General features: G+C 42.5%; 1 protein-coding gene across 3 annotated transcripts in view; it reads left to right on the plus strand.

The window, feature by feature from the left end:
* The window catches only part of LOC307025580 (vinculin), a 44,039-nt gene that overhangs the window by 23,467 nt on the left and 1,652 nt on the right, over positions 1-18,920 (plus strand). For 2 of the 3 annotated variants that reach the window (XM_079660316.1, XM_079660317.1), the window contains exons 2-20: positions 4,795-4,865; positions 7,069-7,219; positions 8,675-8,783; positions 9,141-9,263; positions 9,387-9,547; positions 12,884-12,974; positions 13,097-13,244; positions 14,049-14,202; positions 14,296-14,471; positions 14,964-15,154; positions 15,891-16,090; positions 16,743-16,871; positions 16,989-17,138; positions 17,306-17,414; positions 17,510-17,812; positions 17,898-18,022; positions 18,147-18,329; positions 18,420-18,623; positions 18,754-18,858. In XM_079660316.1, coding sequence (XP_079516442.1) covers positions 4,795-4,865; positions 7,069-7,219; positions 8,675-8,783; positions 9,141-9,263; positions 9,387-9,547; positions 12,884-12,974; positions 13,097-13,244; positions 14,049-14,202; positions 14,296-14,471; positions 14,964-15,154; positions 15,891-16,090; positions 16,743-16,871; positions 16,989-17,138; positions 17,306-17,414; positions 17,510-17,812; positions 17,898-18,022; positions 18,147-18,329; positions 18,420-18,623; positions 18,754-18,858 — 2,883 coding nt within the window. Of the gene's footprint in view, positions 1-4,794; positions 4,866-7,068; positions 7,220-8,674; positions 8,784-9,140; positions 9,264-9,386; positions 9,548-12,880; positions 12,975-13,096; positions 13,245-14,048; positions 14,203-14,295; positions 14,472-14,963; positions 15,155-15,890; positions 16,091-16,742; positions 16,872-16,988; positions 17,139-17,305; positions 17,415-17,509; positions 17,813-17,897; positions 18,023-18,146; positions 18,330-18,419; positions 18,624-18,753; positions 18,859-18,920 lie in introns of all 3 variants that reach the window. The other variant, XM_079660315.1, reaches the window with a different exon arrangement.

Consider the following 18,920-nt stretch of genomic DNA (forward strand, 5'->3'; position numbering starts at 1 on the left):
TCCTTGTAGTGACTCTTCCTTTTCAGAGAAGGATTCACACAGATGAGCGCCGCTCCCCAGTAACACTGAACGAGCCGCTAAGCTCCTGTAACTGGAGACAGATAGTCGTGATATATCCTCTCTGGCTGCGGGGCCAAGCATGCCATTTGATTTGAGACTTTCATCACCTTGGACACCCTATGTGTAGCAACTTCCTGTACTAAATTAATAAACCATAGACACCCACTTGACAGATGCGATGATGAAGCCGTCGACCTTCAGTGCGACCTCTCTGCTGCCTTTCCGATTCATTGTCGGTCAGGAGTCATTTGATATCACAGAACGCAGCACTGGCTGGTTCAAAGACTATTGATCTGGAGTAGCTAATGGAGTGCTGTGTCATCAGTTTACGTGAGCATGTCTGATCGGATTGCAGTCACTTCGAGTGGGAATCAGGGTTGCGGAAATTGAGGAACTAACCCCTCTGTGCAAAATAGCTCTCAGTTTATTAGTAGGCCATTGCTAAGGGCAGCAATGACTGTGCTTGCCAGAATTTGCCATCATAGATCCTTGTGGTCACCATGACTAACACAGCATTGTGCTAAAACTAGCCAACATGTGAAAGGCAGGCAGTGTCTTGGCAGCCATGAGGCTTTCAGAGTGGCCTTTCTTCTCCCAGCAGAGTGATGGGCTGCTGTCAACAAAGCCAAGTCTGTTCTACAGGAGAAGCCACTTTATCAAGCTCCTTCACAACACAGGGTTTCCTAACAGCACTCTTGGAGGCTGAAAAGCGTGTCAGTGTTTCCACTCCAGACACAAATGTTAAATGACACTGTCAGCCAGTAGCACTGTGCGTGACAGCTTGGAAGAAGATGACACTGAATGTGTGAAAGGTTTTAAAAAGAAGGTGGAAGTGAACAACTGGCCTTCCTCAATGTGGTTTGTAGAATCTATTCAGGGAACAGGATATTTGTGTTTGGCCTGTGAGGCTGGGCTCTGATTAAGAATGAGATGAAACTGGACTTCCTCTCGTCATCCTTTCCTCTCTCCCCCATGTTTCCTGTCTTCGCTATCAATAATCAAACAAAGGCTAAATGCTAATAAATAATACACTTATTCCATGATTGATAGTTTGACTGACAATCAATTAAAACAATGATTTTGATGATTAATAACAGCCTTTCATTAGGGAACAATACCATCCATGTTCTATAATGTGGTGATTAACCTATTTTTTAAGTTTTTATATCATCGTAAATTAAATGTTTTCAGGTATAGGCCATTTTTGTTGGTCAGCACAAACATTTCATTAAAGTATCGCACCCTGATCTTGGAACTAAAGATAGTCATTTTTATTACCTTCTTAAAAGTTTAGAGTAAAGAAGCTCTAATGTCAAGCTCGGTCAGTGTTGGTATTGCAAGAATGTGGTCCCAAAAGTTGACAGACGCTCAAAATAGCGTATTAGGACAGGCATAGTGAACGGCTTGACAACAGTGGTTATAAACGCGGGTCATGGTTCTATTTTTGCAGTAAATCTTTTGGATCAGTGTTTGGCTGCAGACTGTTTGGACATTCAGCAGGAAGAGTCTCAGTGGGGAGAAGAAAAAGAGAGACAGTGAAGCCCGGTTGCATACAGAACATGGAGCCAAAACCCATCTGATGCTTTGGGGAGAATATGAGTCAGCACTCTAAAAAGGCTGTGTGAACTCAGCTTTTGGCTCCCACGTTGTTAGCCTCTGGTGTAGTCTGTGTTCTTACCTTTATTCAGTTAAAGATCAAGTCTAAACTTGACTTGATCTCGTATATTAATTTAATAATTTTAATAATTCAGTGTTGACGTGACGCAAGCTTCTTACAAAGAAGATTTTCAGTCCCCCAGAAAAGTTGTTCATCAAGTTCAGAATGCCGAACCGCGCCTACCCGAAAATATTTTTTATATAAAATATTCTGAACATAATCGAACAGAAATATATATTTCTTTATAAGATTGTATTTACAAAATGTTGGCATGTCATAAGCTAATGGAGTCAGATACATTCTTATTTAGCCAGACTTAGATAACCCAGAGATATTCCAATTAAAAGTGTTCAAAACCGTTGACCACGCAATGTTTCCAATATTTTACAAATGTTTACTTTAATTTAACTTAAATCTGTGTTTTTTATTGTTGTAAGTTGCTTTCTAAAGCAAACAAAGTCAACCTTTTTGTCTTCTTGATTCCAGTTTACAACAGGATGCTGCTTAAAAACAGCTCCCAAAAGAAAAACAATTAAACCATTAGGTCCAAGTGTTTTGCAAACCAAAAACAAATCTTCTAATATTATGTATTCATATATTACGACTTGCATGCAGGAGAGAGCTCTCTTCAATGAGGTTACTGTATTCTGCAGTGTTGGCAAGGGGTGCAAGGTCTTTGTGTTACATCCTCCCCCCTCACTCTTGTTTACTACCCTGTCAGTGCCCTATATCCCGGTGTGTAGCCCCGCTGCCCTTTCATTGAAGAGCTTTAGTTGTTGTAGTTGGCTTTTGTTCACAGCTAGAATGTCAGGGTGGCATATAACCACTGTCAGAGATGGACAGCCTCTAAGCTCCAGTTTTAGTTTGGCACAACCTTTGGCCCTAATTTATAAACGCTCAGTTACTCATTGAGTCCCCCTGGTCCGGTAAAAAAAAGGGTGAGGAGATGTATGTCTGCGCTGCTCCATTACAGCCTCCACGTCAACCATCTGGAATGACTCTGCTTCTGCCTGAAGTCACACACGTTGACGAGCTCTCTGGGAAAGCCCTCCGCAGCATCAGGACTACATCCCACATCACTTAGTTTACACAAGGCCTTTTTAAAAAATGTTTTTGCCATTATTATTTATTCACTGAAATGTCTGTAAATTGTGCCAAAAAGGTGCTATTAAAAACTCCCAAAGCACAGGGTACCATATTTAAATTGTCAGTTCCGTCAGCAAGGTTCAACAGAACGATTTGACTGAATGATGTGTGTGACAGCGAGGTAATCACTCACGTAGTTTATATTTATCGAAGCAATATTAAAAAAAGAGAAGATTTATCGTGTTGCTGTTGGGACAGCTCATTTCAGTCCCCCAGTGTGTCCCGGTATGAACGCGTGTGATCTCTCACCCATGGCAGCTCGACGTGGGTGAGTAGTTTCTCCCTACAGAGCTGAGGTTATGATGGGGGAGGTGAGTCATTTTGGCATTTGAGTGAGAGGCGACGTTCAGCTGCTCTATGCATTATAACTACGCTGCGGCCTGGCGTCCCCCCCCCCCCCCCCCCCCCCCCCCCCCCCCAACAGCTGCCTTGTTGAAATAATGGTTCGCTGGACGAGTAGCAGGACATCATTCTGGAAAACGGCATGATTAAAGACAAAACTCCCTTAGGGGGGGAAGTTGTGGTAACAGAGTTTTTACTCACCCATATGACATGCTAGTGATGTATAGAATGAGAGCTCATGTTGCATAAAAGTTTGGTAATGGATCTTACTGTAAAATATCACTGAGCCAGCACAACTGTTCCAACTCATAGTGCTTGACAAAAAGTGTTGAGTGATACAAAATCCTCATGACTTCTGAACTAGTCATCAGTGCTGATGCCAGGGCGGGGGGACACACACACACTTGTTTGGACACTTTGACAGCCCTTGGTGCCACCTTTACCAGGTTCTGATAACATCGTCCAATCCAAACAAAGTTTGTGAAGTTAAAGAGATTTTTCTTGTATTACGCAATCTACTTAACAGATAATGGATGAGATGGCAGGAATGAACTTCACCAAATCCATGCATTTCTATGTTAGTGTGTCGTCACGTTTTACCGATGGCCACTTATTTTTTGTTAAAATAGCCTTTGATCTGGAATCATAACGAGAAAGTGTGAAGCTTAGGTGCTTTTGCTATTGTCACTGCAGTTCCTGTTCAGTAATGTATGATGTTGGTTAGGCTGTTAAATACCTGAACTATATATAATGATGTTACTGACACTTCCCAACCAACCAGAAACTAATATTTCCCTGTGTCGATATTACACAGTAGTTCTCAACATTGAGACAGCTGAAGCAATAACAATGATTTGATGAAATATAGTATAATATTATTGCAGTCTTTGTTTTCAAGCATTTATCCATGATATGCGGAACATGATCACAATATCCTGCAATCAAATCAAGACATGAAAACTCCAATTAATTCATATAAAACTCTTATATTTACTGCAGGAGGATGCTATAGGGGGGCTCATCTTTGAAACATTGTTGCTGCACAACTAGTAGTTCTGTGTTCTCACGATGTTTATCAGTGGTACCTGCCACAGTTTCCTCCCACGTCTCTAAATTGTTGAAGCAAAGGGACTGCAAGTGTACAGCATCTGTGTTTACACTGTAATAGAACCAATGACCTGCAGAAGATGTCTTTGACCTTTGCCCAGTGCATGCTGGGACAGGCTCCGGACCCCTCTGACCCTTACAGAGACGAAACAAGAAGTGGGCGGAGTCAGTTTGAAAACTACTGGACACACCAAAATGACTTGAGCACCTGCTGCACAACCTGTTAACATTTATTTACTGCCCGACATTTTTATTCAATATTGTTAGCATGAATTATGACATTACATAAGACAGATATACAGATTCATTCATGAATTCACAGGGCTTAGGCTTTAAATGAATACATATTGGGTCGAAAATGTCATGTTCTTGTTTGCAAATGTCAATTGTGTATTCTATATATTGTACATCACCCCTTTATGTCTTATTCCATTAACTCCCAGTTGATTGTTTTTTACTCACCAAGAATCTGTGTTTTCCAGGTGGGGAGGGAGACTGTACAAACTACAGAGGACCAGATCATGAAAAGGGACATGCCACCAGCTTTTAGCAAGTAAGCACGAAAGAGAAATCCCTGCCGATCTCAATTTCATACAATATTAACCTTTCAAAAATGTTTTTAGATGACACGGTTGTCTCCCTACAGTATGTGGAACCCACTAGCCTCTCTCCGGCTCTGTTTCTCTCTTTATCTGTTGCAGTAATGGCTGGTTGTGCCCAAGCAAAGGTCAGACACGGCATGTTAAGTGCCCCAGAATCTTGCCCTGGTGTAACATAAATACTTTTTTGCCTAGGGTGGAGTTCCTTTACCCTAAATGAGAAGGGACTCAAACTCTTACATGCCCTCCTACATTAGAGCCAGTGACTGCTGCTGCTTTTGGTTTATTTTAAAACGTGAAAAACGAAAAAAGCTTACACATTGATGTAAAAAAAGAGATGTATACGTAATCAATGTTTCCTGAATCACTTGAAATCGGCTAAATCAGTAGCTTGTGCTCATCTGAAGTCTGTCTGTATCGCATTCTTTGACCGATCCTTATTAAATGAGACTCTACAGTGGAGGTGGGGAGTGGCAGGACCTGAGAGCCCCCACCCCCCCAAGGTCAGGGATGAAACATATTGGCAGGCGCAGGTCGTCAGGCTCAACACATTTGGCGCCTCAAAGTCACATCTTCACCCTGTCGTGATCCATCAGCACATAAGCTGGAATGCGTCTCCTTCACTAAATATAGTGTCTGTCGGGGTCCGGTTAATGCATGGCTCTTTCTCGCTAGTGCACGCTGAAGGACACTGCTGGCTGGCTCTGCAGAGACACACACACACACACACACACACACACACCAGCCTGGATGTCATGCACATACATTAGCCTGTATCCTGCAGGAGACTTGCTCCTTCTGAAGAATGGAAACTGAGCCTCTCTTGTTTGGCCCCTCTGCAACGCCTAAAATGTGGAAAACTAGCAATAATGATCTTGTTACCGAGGCAACGTTGGCCCCGTAGGCAAAGAAGGAGAGCAGTATACAGTCGGTTCTTGGCTTGTTGCCTGATCTATGTGCAATATGGCTGTTATGATACAACGCAGGTGGCATGCATGATGCAGAGTCAAAGAGCTGAGCCTGTAGTTTTCCTGCTCTGGAGTTCACTGAGTGCACCGCGGCCAGGAGGCAACAATCAATCATCTCCATCTCTGTGCAAACAGGGGGTTAAATTGGGCCGAAGCCATTCAGAGTGGAGCTCTGCCTCCTGAGATCCAAATCACTTCCTGTGAGAACAGGCCAACTCCTTTGTCACGAGCTACAGATACTGATGCTGCAGAAGTCACATCAATATTATTTATATATTGTCCAAAAGTCTCATAGGGCTTTTCATTCTGTACAACATATGACACTCTGTCCTTAGTCCACTCAACCTTTAAAACAATTAAAAAGCCATTTTCATTTTCAACCAGCTACCAACCTGATTTCACCACATCCCATTCATTCCTTATTCAATTACAAATGAAATGTACTTTCCATTTAACTATTCATTCGGCTTTTTCATGGAAACAAAGCTCATGTCATTAGATTTATTTTGCAAGAACAATACAACAAAACAAACATAGTGTTTATATGCTTAAATAATTCCCCAAATAAGTCATCAAAAAGATTTAAGGTCTAAGGAAAACTTGAGGAGACATTTCGTAAATGGGAACCTTCTCATTTTCATATTCGTACTAAAGAACACATTTTGGTGATCTAAAAACGAGTGTCTCCATACAAGCTGCAGCTTGTCTCTAACAGTATTGGTTTTCAAACAAGCTGCAGATTCACATTGTTTGTAGAACAGGAAGGAAACTAACTATAGCGTTGGGATGAGACATAGTAAGCTGTTGACATGATGTGTGAACTGTGTGTGAAAGGTGTGAAATTCTATCAGCTGATTTTTCACATCACATTTCCTTTGAGCTGAAATTTCTTTGTGTCATGTCTTGATTACACTCAGCATCAGTTACAGTCAAATCTTCTTTTTTCTTAATTTGAAATGTACATTTTGAAATGAAACAAAGTCCTGCTAGGACAGCTGTTAGTGTTTGTTATAGCTAGCTGTATCGCAAAGCTTCCATATGTGTTTGCTGCGAGCGACTTGCTGTTTCCATGCGTAAAGTCCATCTGGCTTTTGAAGGGCTTCGTATCATCAGCATGACACTTGGTTTGAGGATTTTTTTATTTCATTTTTTAATGGTATTTAAATCCATCATTCTTTGCTCTTCACAGAGTGGAGACTGCATGCACTAAACTGGTGCAGGCTGCCTCCATGCTGAAAGCTGATCCGTACTCCGTCCCTGCTCGGGATTACCTCATCGATGGCTCGCGGGGCATCCTCTCTGGGACCTCTGACCTGCTCCTGACCTTTGACGAAGCTGAGGTATTCCTTCATCCATTCATTTAGTCTTATTCCAATAACTTTGTAAAAAAATGCCCAGTGTTTTTGTTGAACAACAAGGTCAAAATAAAAAAAGTTGTTAAAGGAAAGAAATATCAATCAGGTGAAACTTCCAGATATTCTCATCTTTTTTTAGCAGGCAGTATATTCTACCACCTCATCCATTTCCTACATGTTGCAGGATGTGGGTGGGGCCCTAACTTCAGAAACATATGTTAATTTAATAATATTTTCTTTGTGACATCTGACAGTGGTGGAACTGATTTAACTGCCTCTTGTGCTCTGGGGTTCTCCCAGTGCATTGGTAAAGCATTGGTGCAAAATGGTGTACACCAAGTGTGCTCTGTCTTGCCTGATGTTCTGAATGACTGGAAATAGGTCAACATGACATCATTTCTTCTTTGCTTGGCCGGCCATAAACAAATACCGGAAACCAAAATGTGTCATGTCAACTGAAGATACAAATAATGACAAATATTTAAATCAGATTAAATAAATGTTTATTTGTTTTTTAAATATTTAACATTTAAACAAATTCACAGTAAAATTGGCACTGCTGTTTATTCTTTGAAACAAAGTTAGTTCTTTTTACTGTAAAATGTCCTGCCACAGGTATATTATCACCATATCTCTTTAATAACCAATGATATGGATCTGCGCATACTTGACTGTTAGAAGAGTCGGCAAATCAATTGTTATGAGATTGTTTCTAAATGTGTTCTTTAAAAATAATGATATCATCCTCAAAAAGACAGTATTGAGGCTGTAAAAGAGCCCTCTGGCAGCAGAAGGTGAGAAATGGAGCGAAAGCAGCTAATAAAGCTTGGAGCTGTGCTAAAGGGGGTACTATTGATTTTCATTGAGCAGACGCTGAGCTGGAAGGGCTTTAGTGTCTTTTTAATGGACACTTGAGCCTGCTGTAACAGGCTCTTCTGGTCTAAGGACAGTAGCCATTCCTGCTGCACTGCTCTCCCCTAAGGGCACGCTACTGCATATAAAGAAGACGGAGAGGTAGATAAATATACCACACGTCTGTGGAAATCTCCATACTTCTTACAAAAACAAAGCAGCATCATCTATCAGGCCCCTTCTTCCTTTCCTCTCAGGGATGGGAATCAAAAAAAAAAGTTGCTGCTCAGCTCTCTGGGAGCAGCCGTCCCCTCGCTGTCTGCAGCAGTCAGCAGGACTCAGCAGGAGTCATCAGTCAGCGGTGCCATCATGGTTTCCAATGCAGCTGAGGGATGGCTCTGTAGTGGAGTGGTGACTCCAGCAGTCCTCACAAAGCTGGAGTGAGGACAAATAGGCTGGAATGTCATTAGGCAGCATTATCCCTGTGTAATTAGAGAAAGGGTGGGGGCTGTTTTTGCATCATTTCCTCTGTTTACGCAACTTTTTAAAATCAGCCTTTGTTGGTGTCTTGTCCTCTCATTGTCATAGGTCCGCAAAATAATCCGTGTGTGCAAAGGCATCCTGGAGTACCTGACGGTGGCCGAGGTGGTGGAGTCCATGGAGGACCTGATCACGTACACAAAGAACCTTGGTCCAGGTCAGTCTGCTGACACAGGAGGGTCACTCTGCTAAAGTGGGGACTTGACAGTATCTCAGAAATGTTGATGTGTTAGCCTGTATCTCCTGAAAGTAGACCTCAGATTATCTACTTCAGTAAAAGCAGTATTCATTCATTCATTTAAAAAAATGTGTTCCATTACAAGTGTGCCCTTCCATTTGACTTATGTAAACACATTCTTATGAACTGTTCCTTCCTATAATCTTAATCTGAAAATAAAAAAGTACATTTAAATGGAAATACAAAAGTAATATCACCTTGCATTTACATTAAAGTATGTGACTTGAGCAAATGTACTTAGCTCCTCTCCACATTTGGCTTGTTGCTGGTTTCCAGGAATGACAAAGATGGCGAAGATGATCGATGAGCGACAGCAGGAGCTGACTCACCAGGAGCACCGCGTGATGTTGGTGAACTCCATGAACACAGTCAAAGAGCTGCTGCCCATCCTCATCTCAGGTATTCACACCCCCTTCATCAACAGGGACCCCCACTCAGTGCTTGTTGATTCTTCTTTGTCTTAAAGCAAGTGTCAAGAGCATAACATCGGGTTATTTATTGTGAGTTCCGTTTCATTTCCAGGTATCAAAATCTTTGTGACAACCAAGACGTCTGGCGGCCAGGGTGTGGAGGAGTCCTTGAAGAATCGGAACTTCACTTTTGAGAAGATGAGCGCGGAGATAAATGAGATCATCAGAGTGCTGCAGCTGACGTCCTGGGACGAGGATGCCTGGGCCAATAAGGTACTCCCAATAACGTGTCACATGCGCACACTTGTTATTATAAATATACACAAGAACAAGAGCCTGCTTTGATCTGCGAGCTGCACAGTGTTTTAGTTTGGTTTATGTGCTTTTATATGGATCAACTGAAAGCAGTGAAGCAACATTTAAACAATTGTGCTACCCACTGTGCTCTCACACACTCCCAGAATGCCTTTGGCAGGAAGCTGCAGACTGGAGAGAATATTAAGTGAAGCTTCTCTCATTTGCATTCTTTCCTTCTTTTTTAACAAGGCATGCACTTTGTTTCATCAGGATGACCTCATTAGAAGGTTGACAGATGTCGAAAATGTTTGAAGCTTACATACCGTTATTAAATAAAGTAGGAACTTTCTCTGTGTCTCGTAGCTTGGTGGTCCTTTGGGCTCGTTTTTCTGCTCAGCTCACTATATCTTTACTGTCCCCACACTCTTTAAACGGCCCTTCTCTGCCACCTTTTCTCTTGTTTGACACTTTGTGTTTGCTCTCAGTTGGTATGTCCAGTTCAACATTTGTATTTATGTGGTTCTTCCTTTCTTTTTACCGTTTCTTTCTCCCTTCACCCCCTGTAGAAGGTAAGCTTTACCTCTCTCGCAGATTGGTTGTGCAGCAGCATGTCTGACAGATGTGTGTGCTGTCTTGTGCTTTGTGGTGCCATTGTGTGCTTATCAGTAGGCAGGATAGGTAAACTGTTGACTATATATATACATACATAGGCCTGTCACGATAATTAATTTTGTTGGACGATACATTTTTATGGAAATTATTGCGATAAACGATAATATTGTCGGCGCCGTTTTAAGACCATTTTAGACATAATGATAATATATAATAATAATTCAAGTACATCCTTTCAAACATAACTTTTTATTGAACATTCAACATTGCAAATGAAATGTGAAATAATATTAAAATATATAAATTGTATATAATAAATAAAACAAATTAATTAAATTATAATAAATTAATTAAATCACACACAACCAAAACAATCAATTAAATAGAGTCAGGCTGGAAAACAGAGCTCTCTCTCTCTATATATATAAATAAATAAATATGAGCATACATTATCTCACAAGCAAAAAAAACCTCCTTAAAACAACAGTCAAGTGTACAGTCCACTGTCAAACACCCAGATGCCTCAACAGGCCATATCCAATCTGTTTTTCTAAGTTTTCGAGCAAGGAACACCAACATGTTTGCATTGTCGGGCGGGGGCTCTCCATCTCCAGCTGCCGTGTTTGCTCCCAGCTGGGAAAACGGAATGGGGTGGTTGCGTTTTAGGTGGTTTAAAATGCGTGGTATTGCCTGCTTTTGTCGCTACCTTTTTTAAACCAATGCGACACACCGCCAGGCTCATTCAAGTCCGTAGGTTCGCCTCGTTGATTTGGTTTGAATCCAAAATACTGCCACACCGGAGAATCGAGATGTGTAGTTAGGTTTTGTAACCAATTCCATTTCACTTTAAATTCCCCGCGAGTAAGTCACACGTTGTCTCCCGCTTGTTGCTATATTATTAATTTGGCTGCCACGCTGCTGCACGTGCACACGGAGTGTCCTGACCTGGCTGTGCGTCAGCCCCGCCCATCACAGCGCGCCTGGCAGCCACAGCGCTCCAGGCTAAAATGCTGGTCATATCTTTATGTAAACGGCAATTTATCGAGCTCAGAAAAGTTATCGAGTCCATTTTTATTTATCGTACGATAAGTCAATTTATCGATTATCGCGACAGGCCTATACATACATACCGTAAGTAAGAGTTAATTAGCACTTTGAATTTGTTGGACTGCTAATGAAACAGTGTGTATTGAAGAAGTCCTAAGCAGGTTGGAAGCTGAAAGTCCATCTACTGTATGTGGAATCTTCTGTTTTGCTTCATAACATGACATTGTATCAACATCTGTGTGTGCTCCTCCTATGTCTTTTACACCGCACTATGCATGTCCTCAACCTGTCTGATTATGGATTGACCTGAACCGTGCAATATTGATTTGGGTGTCATTCATTTGAATTGTGTCAGCATTTACCTTACCGTACGTACACGCAGCATTAGGAGGAGATCACATAGAAACACATTTTGTTCTGTGAACAGCTCATTTAAGTTTTTATCCAATAGATAGGCCCTTGTTTGCTCACAATCCTATTTCCATGATCACCATCTAACCTCACATCATCTCTATAATTGATTCATAGTTAGATTATAAACTGTAATGGACGTGTGTTTGCATTTCAAGGCAATGATCCTATATCAATGCTATCTTTCACATTACTTCACAGCTTTTCAACTCACATAAACAAGTCATTACATGCAGAACAGCAGCTGCACATGTTTGAACAGTAAACTAATACAACCCCGCAGCTCTGGTGACATCACTTCAAGCCTTTGTACTTCCTGTTTCCTCCCTTGTTCTGCTATGTTATTCAACACTCCCAGTTATTCAAATAAACCTGTGTGTTGCCCTCTTTTATTTTAACAAAGTGATTATCGTCAGGGCTCAGACACATTTGGAAAAAGATATTCTTAAAACAAACACTGGAGGTGTGTTCCTAGTCTTCAATTGCTATGACATTGTTGCTGAGATGAAGATACATGATTTAAAATGAAGGATAGTGTTTTCTGAATTCCTATTATTCTACCATGGAAAAAAAAAGCTCACTCATTCATCCGCTCTGGTCTCCTGCTTTGCTCCGTGTCAAACAGGACTCCGCTTTGTTCTGCGGACTCGACAATGAGTGGACTCATTGTCGAGTCAGCCTCTGTTGGACAGATTGTTGTATTTCCATCCACTCTGATTGAGATACAATGGAGAGTCGTTTGGCTTTCATAACAATACACGCTCCCTTTTTGATGATGTGAAAGAATGACGGATACGGCATGCGCTCCGTGGGTGTGCCTGACAGATGTGAGCGGTGCTGCACATAGACGTTGCTGTGTGGTGCTCTTTAAGTGGAATAATTCAACAGTTGGGTTTGATCAGAACCATGACGAGAGCCTGGAGCTTTTCTACACCACTGTGGAAATAATTGAATGAAAATACACCCCAAGCTCAGTTTCAATGAGTCATGAACTTATTCTTAAAAAGGGAATATAATGATATGACATCATACAGTATGTTAGCCTCATTCACACAGAAGACACTGTTAACAGGAAATTTGACTTGAAATGAACACAACATTCCAGTGTCCCTAATATTCATGTCATCATTTATAGAAAGAATATATATACATGTATGACTTAGGGTATTGATCCAACTTGTTTTTGTTTTTGCATTGATCCCCTTTTAAGTTATTCACTTATTTTGCCATTTTAACCCAAAGGACACAGAGGCCATGAAGAGGGCTCTGGGGCTTATCGACTCAAAGATAGCTCAAGCTAAGAACTGGCTGAGAGATCCAAACGCTCAACCAGGTAATAAACCTCCTATTTTACCAATCGTAACTATCTATTCTACCACTAATCATGTCCTCAGACTGATTATCTGGTTCTATCTAGATAAAGTACTGATGGGTGGCTTTGTTTGGTGCTTCTAGGGGACGCAGGCGAGCAGGCCATCCGCCAGATCCTTGATGAAGCCGGGAAAGTTGGTGAACTGTGTGCTGGAAAGGAACGCAGAGATATCCTGGGCACTGCCAAGACTCTGGGCCAGATGACTGACCAGGTGTCTGATATCAGGGCCAGGTACACTATACATCCTAAAGTGTGTGTGTGTGTGTGTGTGTGTGTGTGTGTGTGTGTGTGTGTGTGTGTGTGTGTGTGTGTGTGTGTGTGTGTGTGTGTGTGTGTGTGTGTGTGTGTGTGTGTGTGTGTGTGTGTGTGTGTGTGTGTGTGTGTGTGTGTGTGTGTGTGTGTGTGTGTGTGTGTGTGTGTGTGTGTGTGTGTGTGTGTGTGTGTGTGTGTGTGTGTGTGTGTGTGTGTGTGTGTGTGTGTGTGTGTGTGTGTGTGTGTGTGTGTGTGTGTGTGTGTGTGTGTGTGTCACAACTATGAAAAGACATCCTCCTCCCATTTCACACACTCGTATATCTTTCATTAGGTTATGTCCTTCTCCTCCTTCTGTCACTCTGTGATTCTGTACCGGTGTTTCATTTAATATCCATAATTATTAATGCTCCTTTTGCACAGTAGTTTCCTTTAACATCCTTAAAGGGAGGCAGTAAGCATAATAGAGAGGATTATAGTGTGTAATAATGGAAGTGATATCCCTATGATATGAAATCCGATTGTCACCAGGGACCCTAAGTCACACTCGATAAAAAGCAGCTGCCTGGTATTAATCTATAATCTACAAAAGCCCCCGGTTGAGTAACTCCTCTGAAGACTAAGAGATGCCTTTGAGCCTCGGCTGCTAATACAGGCATTAAGTTAGGAAATCTAATTCTTCAACACGGAGACATAAAGCTTTTTAGTAAGTCAACTAATAAGTCTGCATGTGTGGTCTCAGGTGCCCCATTTTATGGATCTGTGTGTTTTCTTTGTCCACCCCAGAGGTCAGGGGGCGTCCCCGGCCGCCATGCAGAAGGCACAGCAGGTTTCCCAGGGGCTCGACGTGCTAACTGGCAAGGTGGAAAATGCTGCTCGCAAGCTGGAGGCCATGACTAACTCCAAGCAGGCCATCGCCAAAAGGATTGATGCTGCCCAGGTGATCCATTAGCTCCACTTGGCTTCCTAAACAACGATTTCAAACTTGAGATGGAAGTATTTGATTGTTTTTTCTTTGCGTTTGCCCCTGCAGAGCTGGCTGGCAGACCCTAACGGCGGCCCAGAGGGAGAAGAGAACATCAGGGCCCTGCTCACCGAGGCCAAAAGGATTGCAGACATGTGTGAGGATCCCAAAGAAAGAGAGGACATCTTGCGCTCGATTGGAGAGATCGCTGCCATGACTGCCAAGATGTCGGATCTCAGGAGACAGTAAGTTCCTGACTGAGGGCGATATTGAATCATTTTATGCTGCATTTGTATTTTCTTTGAGTCTGAATTTGACAGCCTCTTTATCCAAACCCCACAGGTCTGCTTTTACATTTCATTACAGTTGTTTAAGTAATTATACCTAGGATTGGAAGTCATATATGCCTGTAGATCTCTGACGGAATGTTTTACTTGTAATAGTTCCCTATTCTTTCTGTGGGACTACAAATTCCATAAAACTGTTTTACAGGAACCATTATTATTCCATCTTGTACAACTGGTCTAGAGTATGTTTTTTGGTTCATCATCAGGAATTGTAAAAATCTCAAAATGTAATACATTTTCCAAGTGGAGTAATTTGTATTTCGACTAAAGCTGCCGTATGAAAAACACTAGCTACTTGCGCTCTAACTAAAGATAGCTATTAACCAACCTAATTCAAGCCATATCTTTATAAGGAAAAACACCACCTCACGCCTGTTTTATTCCTTATAGGGGTAAAGGTGACACTCCTGAGGCCAGAGCTTTGTCTAAACAGATCGCAACAGCTCTGCAGAACCTGCAGTCCAAGACCAACAAAGCTGTGGCCAACAGCAGGCCTGCAAAGGCAGCTGTTCACTTGGAAGGAAAAATCGAGCAGGCGCAGCGCTGGATTGAAAATCCCACCATAGATGACAGCGGTGTGGGTGAGTCTGGCTCCCATCCTCCCCAACTTCCTCATCTCTCCATCTTTCTCCTTCACATTCCTTCCACTGCTCCTGTGGTTCAAAAGCAGACCAGACACTTAGTGTACATGTCCCTTTCTACTGTCCTCAACATTCCACAACGCTCTCCTAACACTGTTATGTCGTTCTTTGGTTTTGGCTCGTCTCCACTCAAGCCTGAACAGCGTCGTGTTTGTTGACAATGGAGCTGTGGCCTCTCTAAGATTGATTGTTTCACACAATATAGCCTTACCTCAAAGGAACAACATGAAATTATACAGAAGAAGCCATGGCTCTCATTCCCCCTAGTGTTGATTAAAACAGTCATGACAGAAACTACCCAGCATTCAATGGGCAGCTATTTGCAGGAGTTGGCCAAACTTATCGCTGGCTTTGAAAAGCAACCTTTACAGTTGCCTTAAATTAAATAATATTTATTGAGCAAAAATGGCAAACACTCTGGTTCTAGATTCATCAATGTAAACGTATGTCACCATAACAAATGTAATGTCTTTGAGAGATTTAGGCATTCATATTTGGTAGACCATTTGTCAATTAATACAACATATCTGTGATGGCAAGATAAGAAATTATAAAAAAGATATACCTATTTTCTTATTTCACTCTATAACAGTATGTTCATTAGCAGTAAACCATCAGAATCTTTTTTTGTTGTTAATGTTAATGTCTTTACATTTTGTTGTGTGTGTGTGTTTAGGTCAGGCAGCCATCCGCGGGCTGGTGGCAGAGGGCCGCAGGCTGGCCAACGCTCTGCAGGGCCCCTACAGGCAGGAGCTGCTGGGTAAATGTGAGCTGGTGGAGCAGCTCATGGCCCAGCTGGCCGACCTGGCTGCCCGCGGGGAAGGGGACTCTCCCCAGGCACGGGCTGTTGCTCAGCAGCTCCAGGAGGCTCTGAAAGTAAGATGGCTATTACTCACAGTTATTCTCATTCTGACCTGTAGCCTCACTGTGATAGATCATGCTACACAGACACAGAGAGACAACCCCCTCTGCTGGTTACCAGTGGTGGAAGAAATTCAAAAAGTTGCATTATGTTACAATAAGTAAAAGTAGTACGACCACAATGGGAAAATACTCACTAAAAGTCCTGCTCAAGCTTTCAAAGGTAAATGATTGTAATAGTTCAAATCTGAGAAAAGCACAGATCTACACATTTGTCTTTTTCTCCATTCTTTCGGATTAGTTAAAAGCTGACATGTTATAGGTCTCTTTAAAAACCTAAAAAATAATTTATTCTGAATAAAGATTTGTATAGGTTCCTAAAAATCTGCGATTTACAGAAAGCATGTTTTAAGTTGTTGTTGTACACACCTGAATTTAGGCTTTACAGTAAATCTGCCTTAATAAATGTAATCTATAATATTATAAATCAATTCTCCAAAACTGTCAAATGAATAAAATCTCAAAATCTGCTTTTATTCAGGACTTACTATTTTAAGAAGACATTGAAGCTCTATAATAATTTGTGTATCTTAAAGATCAGCGGTTTATGAAGTACTCCTGATCTGACTGTGAGTGCGTTTGTAACATCTGTTTGTCCTCCTCCCAGGACCTGAAAGGGAAGATGCAGGAGGCGATGACTCAGGAGGTGTCTGACATTTTCAGTGACACCACCACCCCCATCAAGCTGCTGGCAGTAGCTGCCACCGCCCCCCTGGACGCCCCTAACAGAGATGAGGTCAGTCACGCTGCGATCTCACTTTAGTGGTGTTACATTTATCTGCAGGGTGTACTATTATTCCCAACTGTTCTTTTGGGTAATTGTTTTATTAATTGTTTTATTAATCATGTTTAGGTATTTGACGAAAGGGCTGCCAACTTCCAGAACCACGCCAATAAGCTTGGCACCACAGCAGAGAAAGCTGCTGCTGTCGGCACTGCCAACAAAAGCACAGTGGAGGGAATCCAGGCTGCTGTCAAGTCAACAAGAGACTTAACACCACAAGTATGTGATGGTTTAGTGTTTATATCTGTTTATGTTTTCAGTCCACTCCTCTCCGCCCTCCACTCTGCTTCACCAGCCGCAGAGCTTAAGTGTTTCTAGCTTCCTGAGCCAAGTCTGTAGCAGTTGTCATTGGACTGACAATTAATGGCTCGGATTGTTTTTTTAAGGTGGTATCTGCGGCTCGTATTCTGCTGAGAAACCCTGGCAACCAAGCGGCATACGAACATTTTGAAACCATGAAGAATCAGTGGATCGACAACGTGGAGAAAATGACAGGTGATGGGCCATCAAGACGCTGTGAATTCCCTGATAATAGATGATTCCTTTTACGCCATTGTTATTCACTATATTAACACGTTATCAATGTTTAGGTCTGGTGGACGAGGCCATCGATACCAAATCCTTGCTGGATGCCTCAGAGGACGCCATCAAGAAGGACCTGGAGAAGTGCCGTTTGGCCATGGCCAACCACCAGCCTCAGATGCTGGTCGCCGGCGCCACCAGCATCGCCCGCAGAGCCAACCGTATCCTCCTGGTGGCGAAGCGAGAGGTGGAGAACTCTGAGGATCCTAAATTCAGGGAGATGGTGAAGGCTGCGTCTGACGAACTGAGCCAGACTATTTCTCCTATGGTGATGAATGCTAAAGCAGTAGCTGGAAATATCAAGGATCCAAGTAAGTGGTTGTGCTAACATGTTTTAGGATTATGTTCTGCAGAACCTTCTGATTATTGATGAGTGTGTTTTCTTTTGATTACCAGGTCTTCAGAAAGGCTTTCTGGACTCAGGTTATAATATTCTTGGTGCCGTGGCAAAGGTCAGAGAGGCCTTCCAGCCCCAGGAGCCAGACTTCCCACCACCTCCTCCTGAACTGGATCAGCTTAATGTAAATCCTCAGATCAACTACACTATTCATTTGGAAAAACATCTAAAGCTGCTTCGGTGTTTGTGTCCAAAACCACATGTGTATTCAAACCGCTGAACCATAATTACTTTAACTTGCCTTGTAGCTTAACGATGAGGCAGCACCACCCAAACCTCCTCTTCCCGAGGGTGAGGTTCCTCCCCCCAGGCCTCCTCCCCCAGAGGAGAAAGATGAGGAGTTCCCCGAGCAGACTGGTGATATGGTGAACGAGCCCATGATGGTGGCTGCCAGGCAGCTCCACGATGAAGCTCGCAAATGGTCCAGCAAAGTAAGTGACAGTAACGTAAACACAGTAAGGGGCTTTCACGTTGGAATCCTCCACCTTCAGATTGATCATGCTCCTATCGTACCTCCATAGGGAAACGACATCATTGGTGCTGCAAAACGAATGGCCTTGCTCATGGCTGAAATGTCTCGTCTGGTGCGTGGAGGTGGCGGAAACAAGCGCGCCCTCATCCAGTGCGCCAAGGACATCGCTAAGGCTTCTGATGAAGTCACACGGCTGGCCAAGGAGGTGGCCAAGCAGTGTACTGACAAGCGCATCCGGACCAACCTGCTCCAGGTCAGTTCAGTCGGCTTTAGAGGGCTGGTGGGGCTTATCGGAGTAGTTTGCAGTGGATTGCAACTGTGGAATGGCTAGGCTTTTTTCTTTTTTTTTGTATACCTTGTCTGACTTTCTGACCTCTTTTCAGGTGTGTGAGCGCATTCCCACCATCAGCACTCAGCTCAAAATCCTCTCCACAGTCAAGGCCACCATGTTGGGTCGTACCAACATCAGTGAAGAGGAGTCAGAGCAGGTGAGCAGATTATTTTTGAATGAATGGGTCAAATCACAAGACTCATTGTTTTTATATTAGTA

Source organism: Notothenia rossii (assembly GCF_949606895.1).
Source record: "Notothenia rossii genome assembly, chromosome: 11".
Taxonomy (NCBI): Eukaryota; Metazoa; Chordata; class Actinopteri; order Perciformes; family Nototheniidae; genus Notothenia; species Notothenia rossii.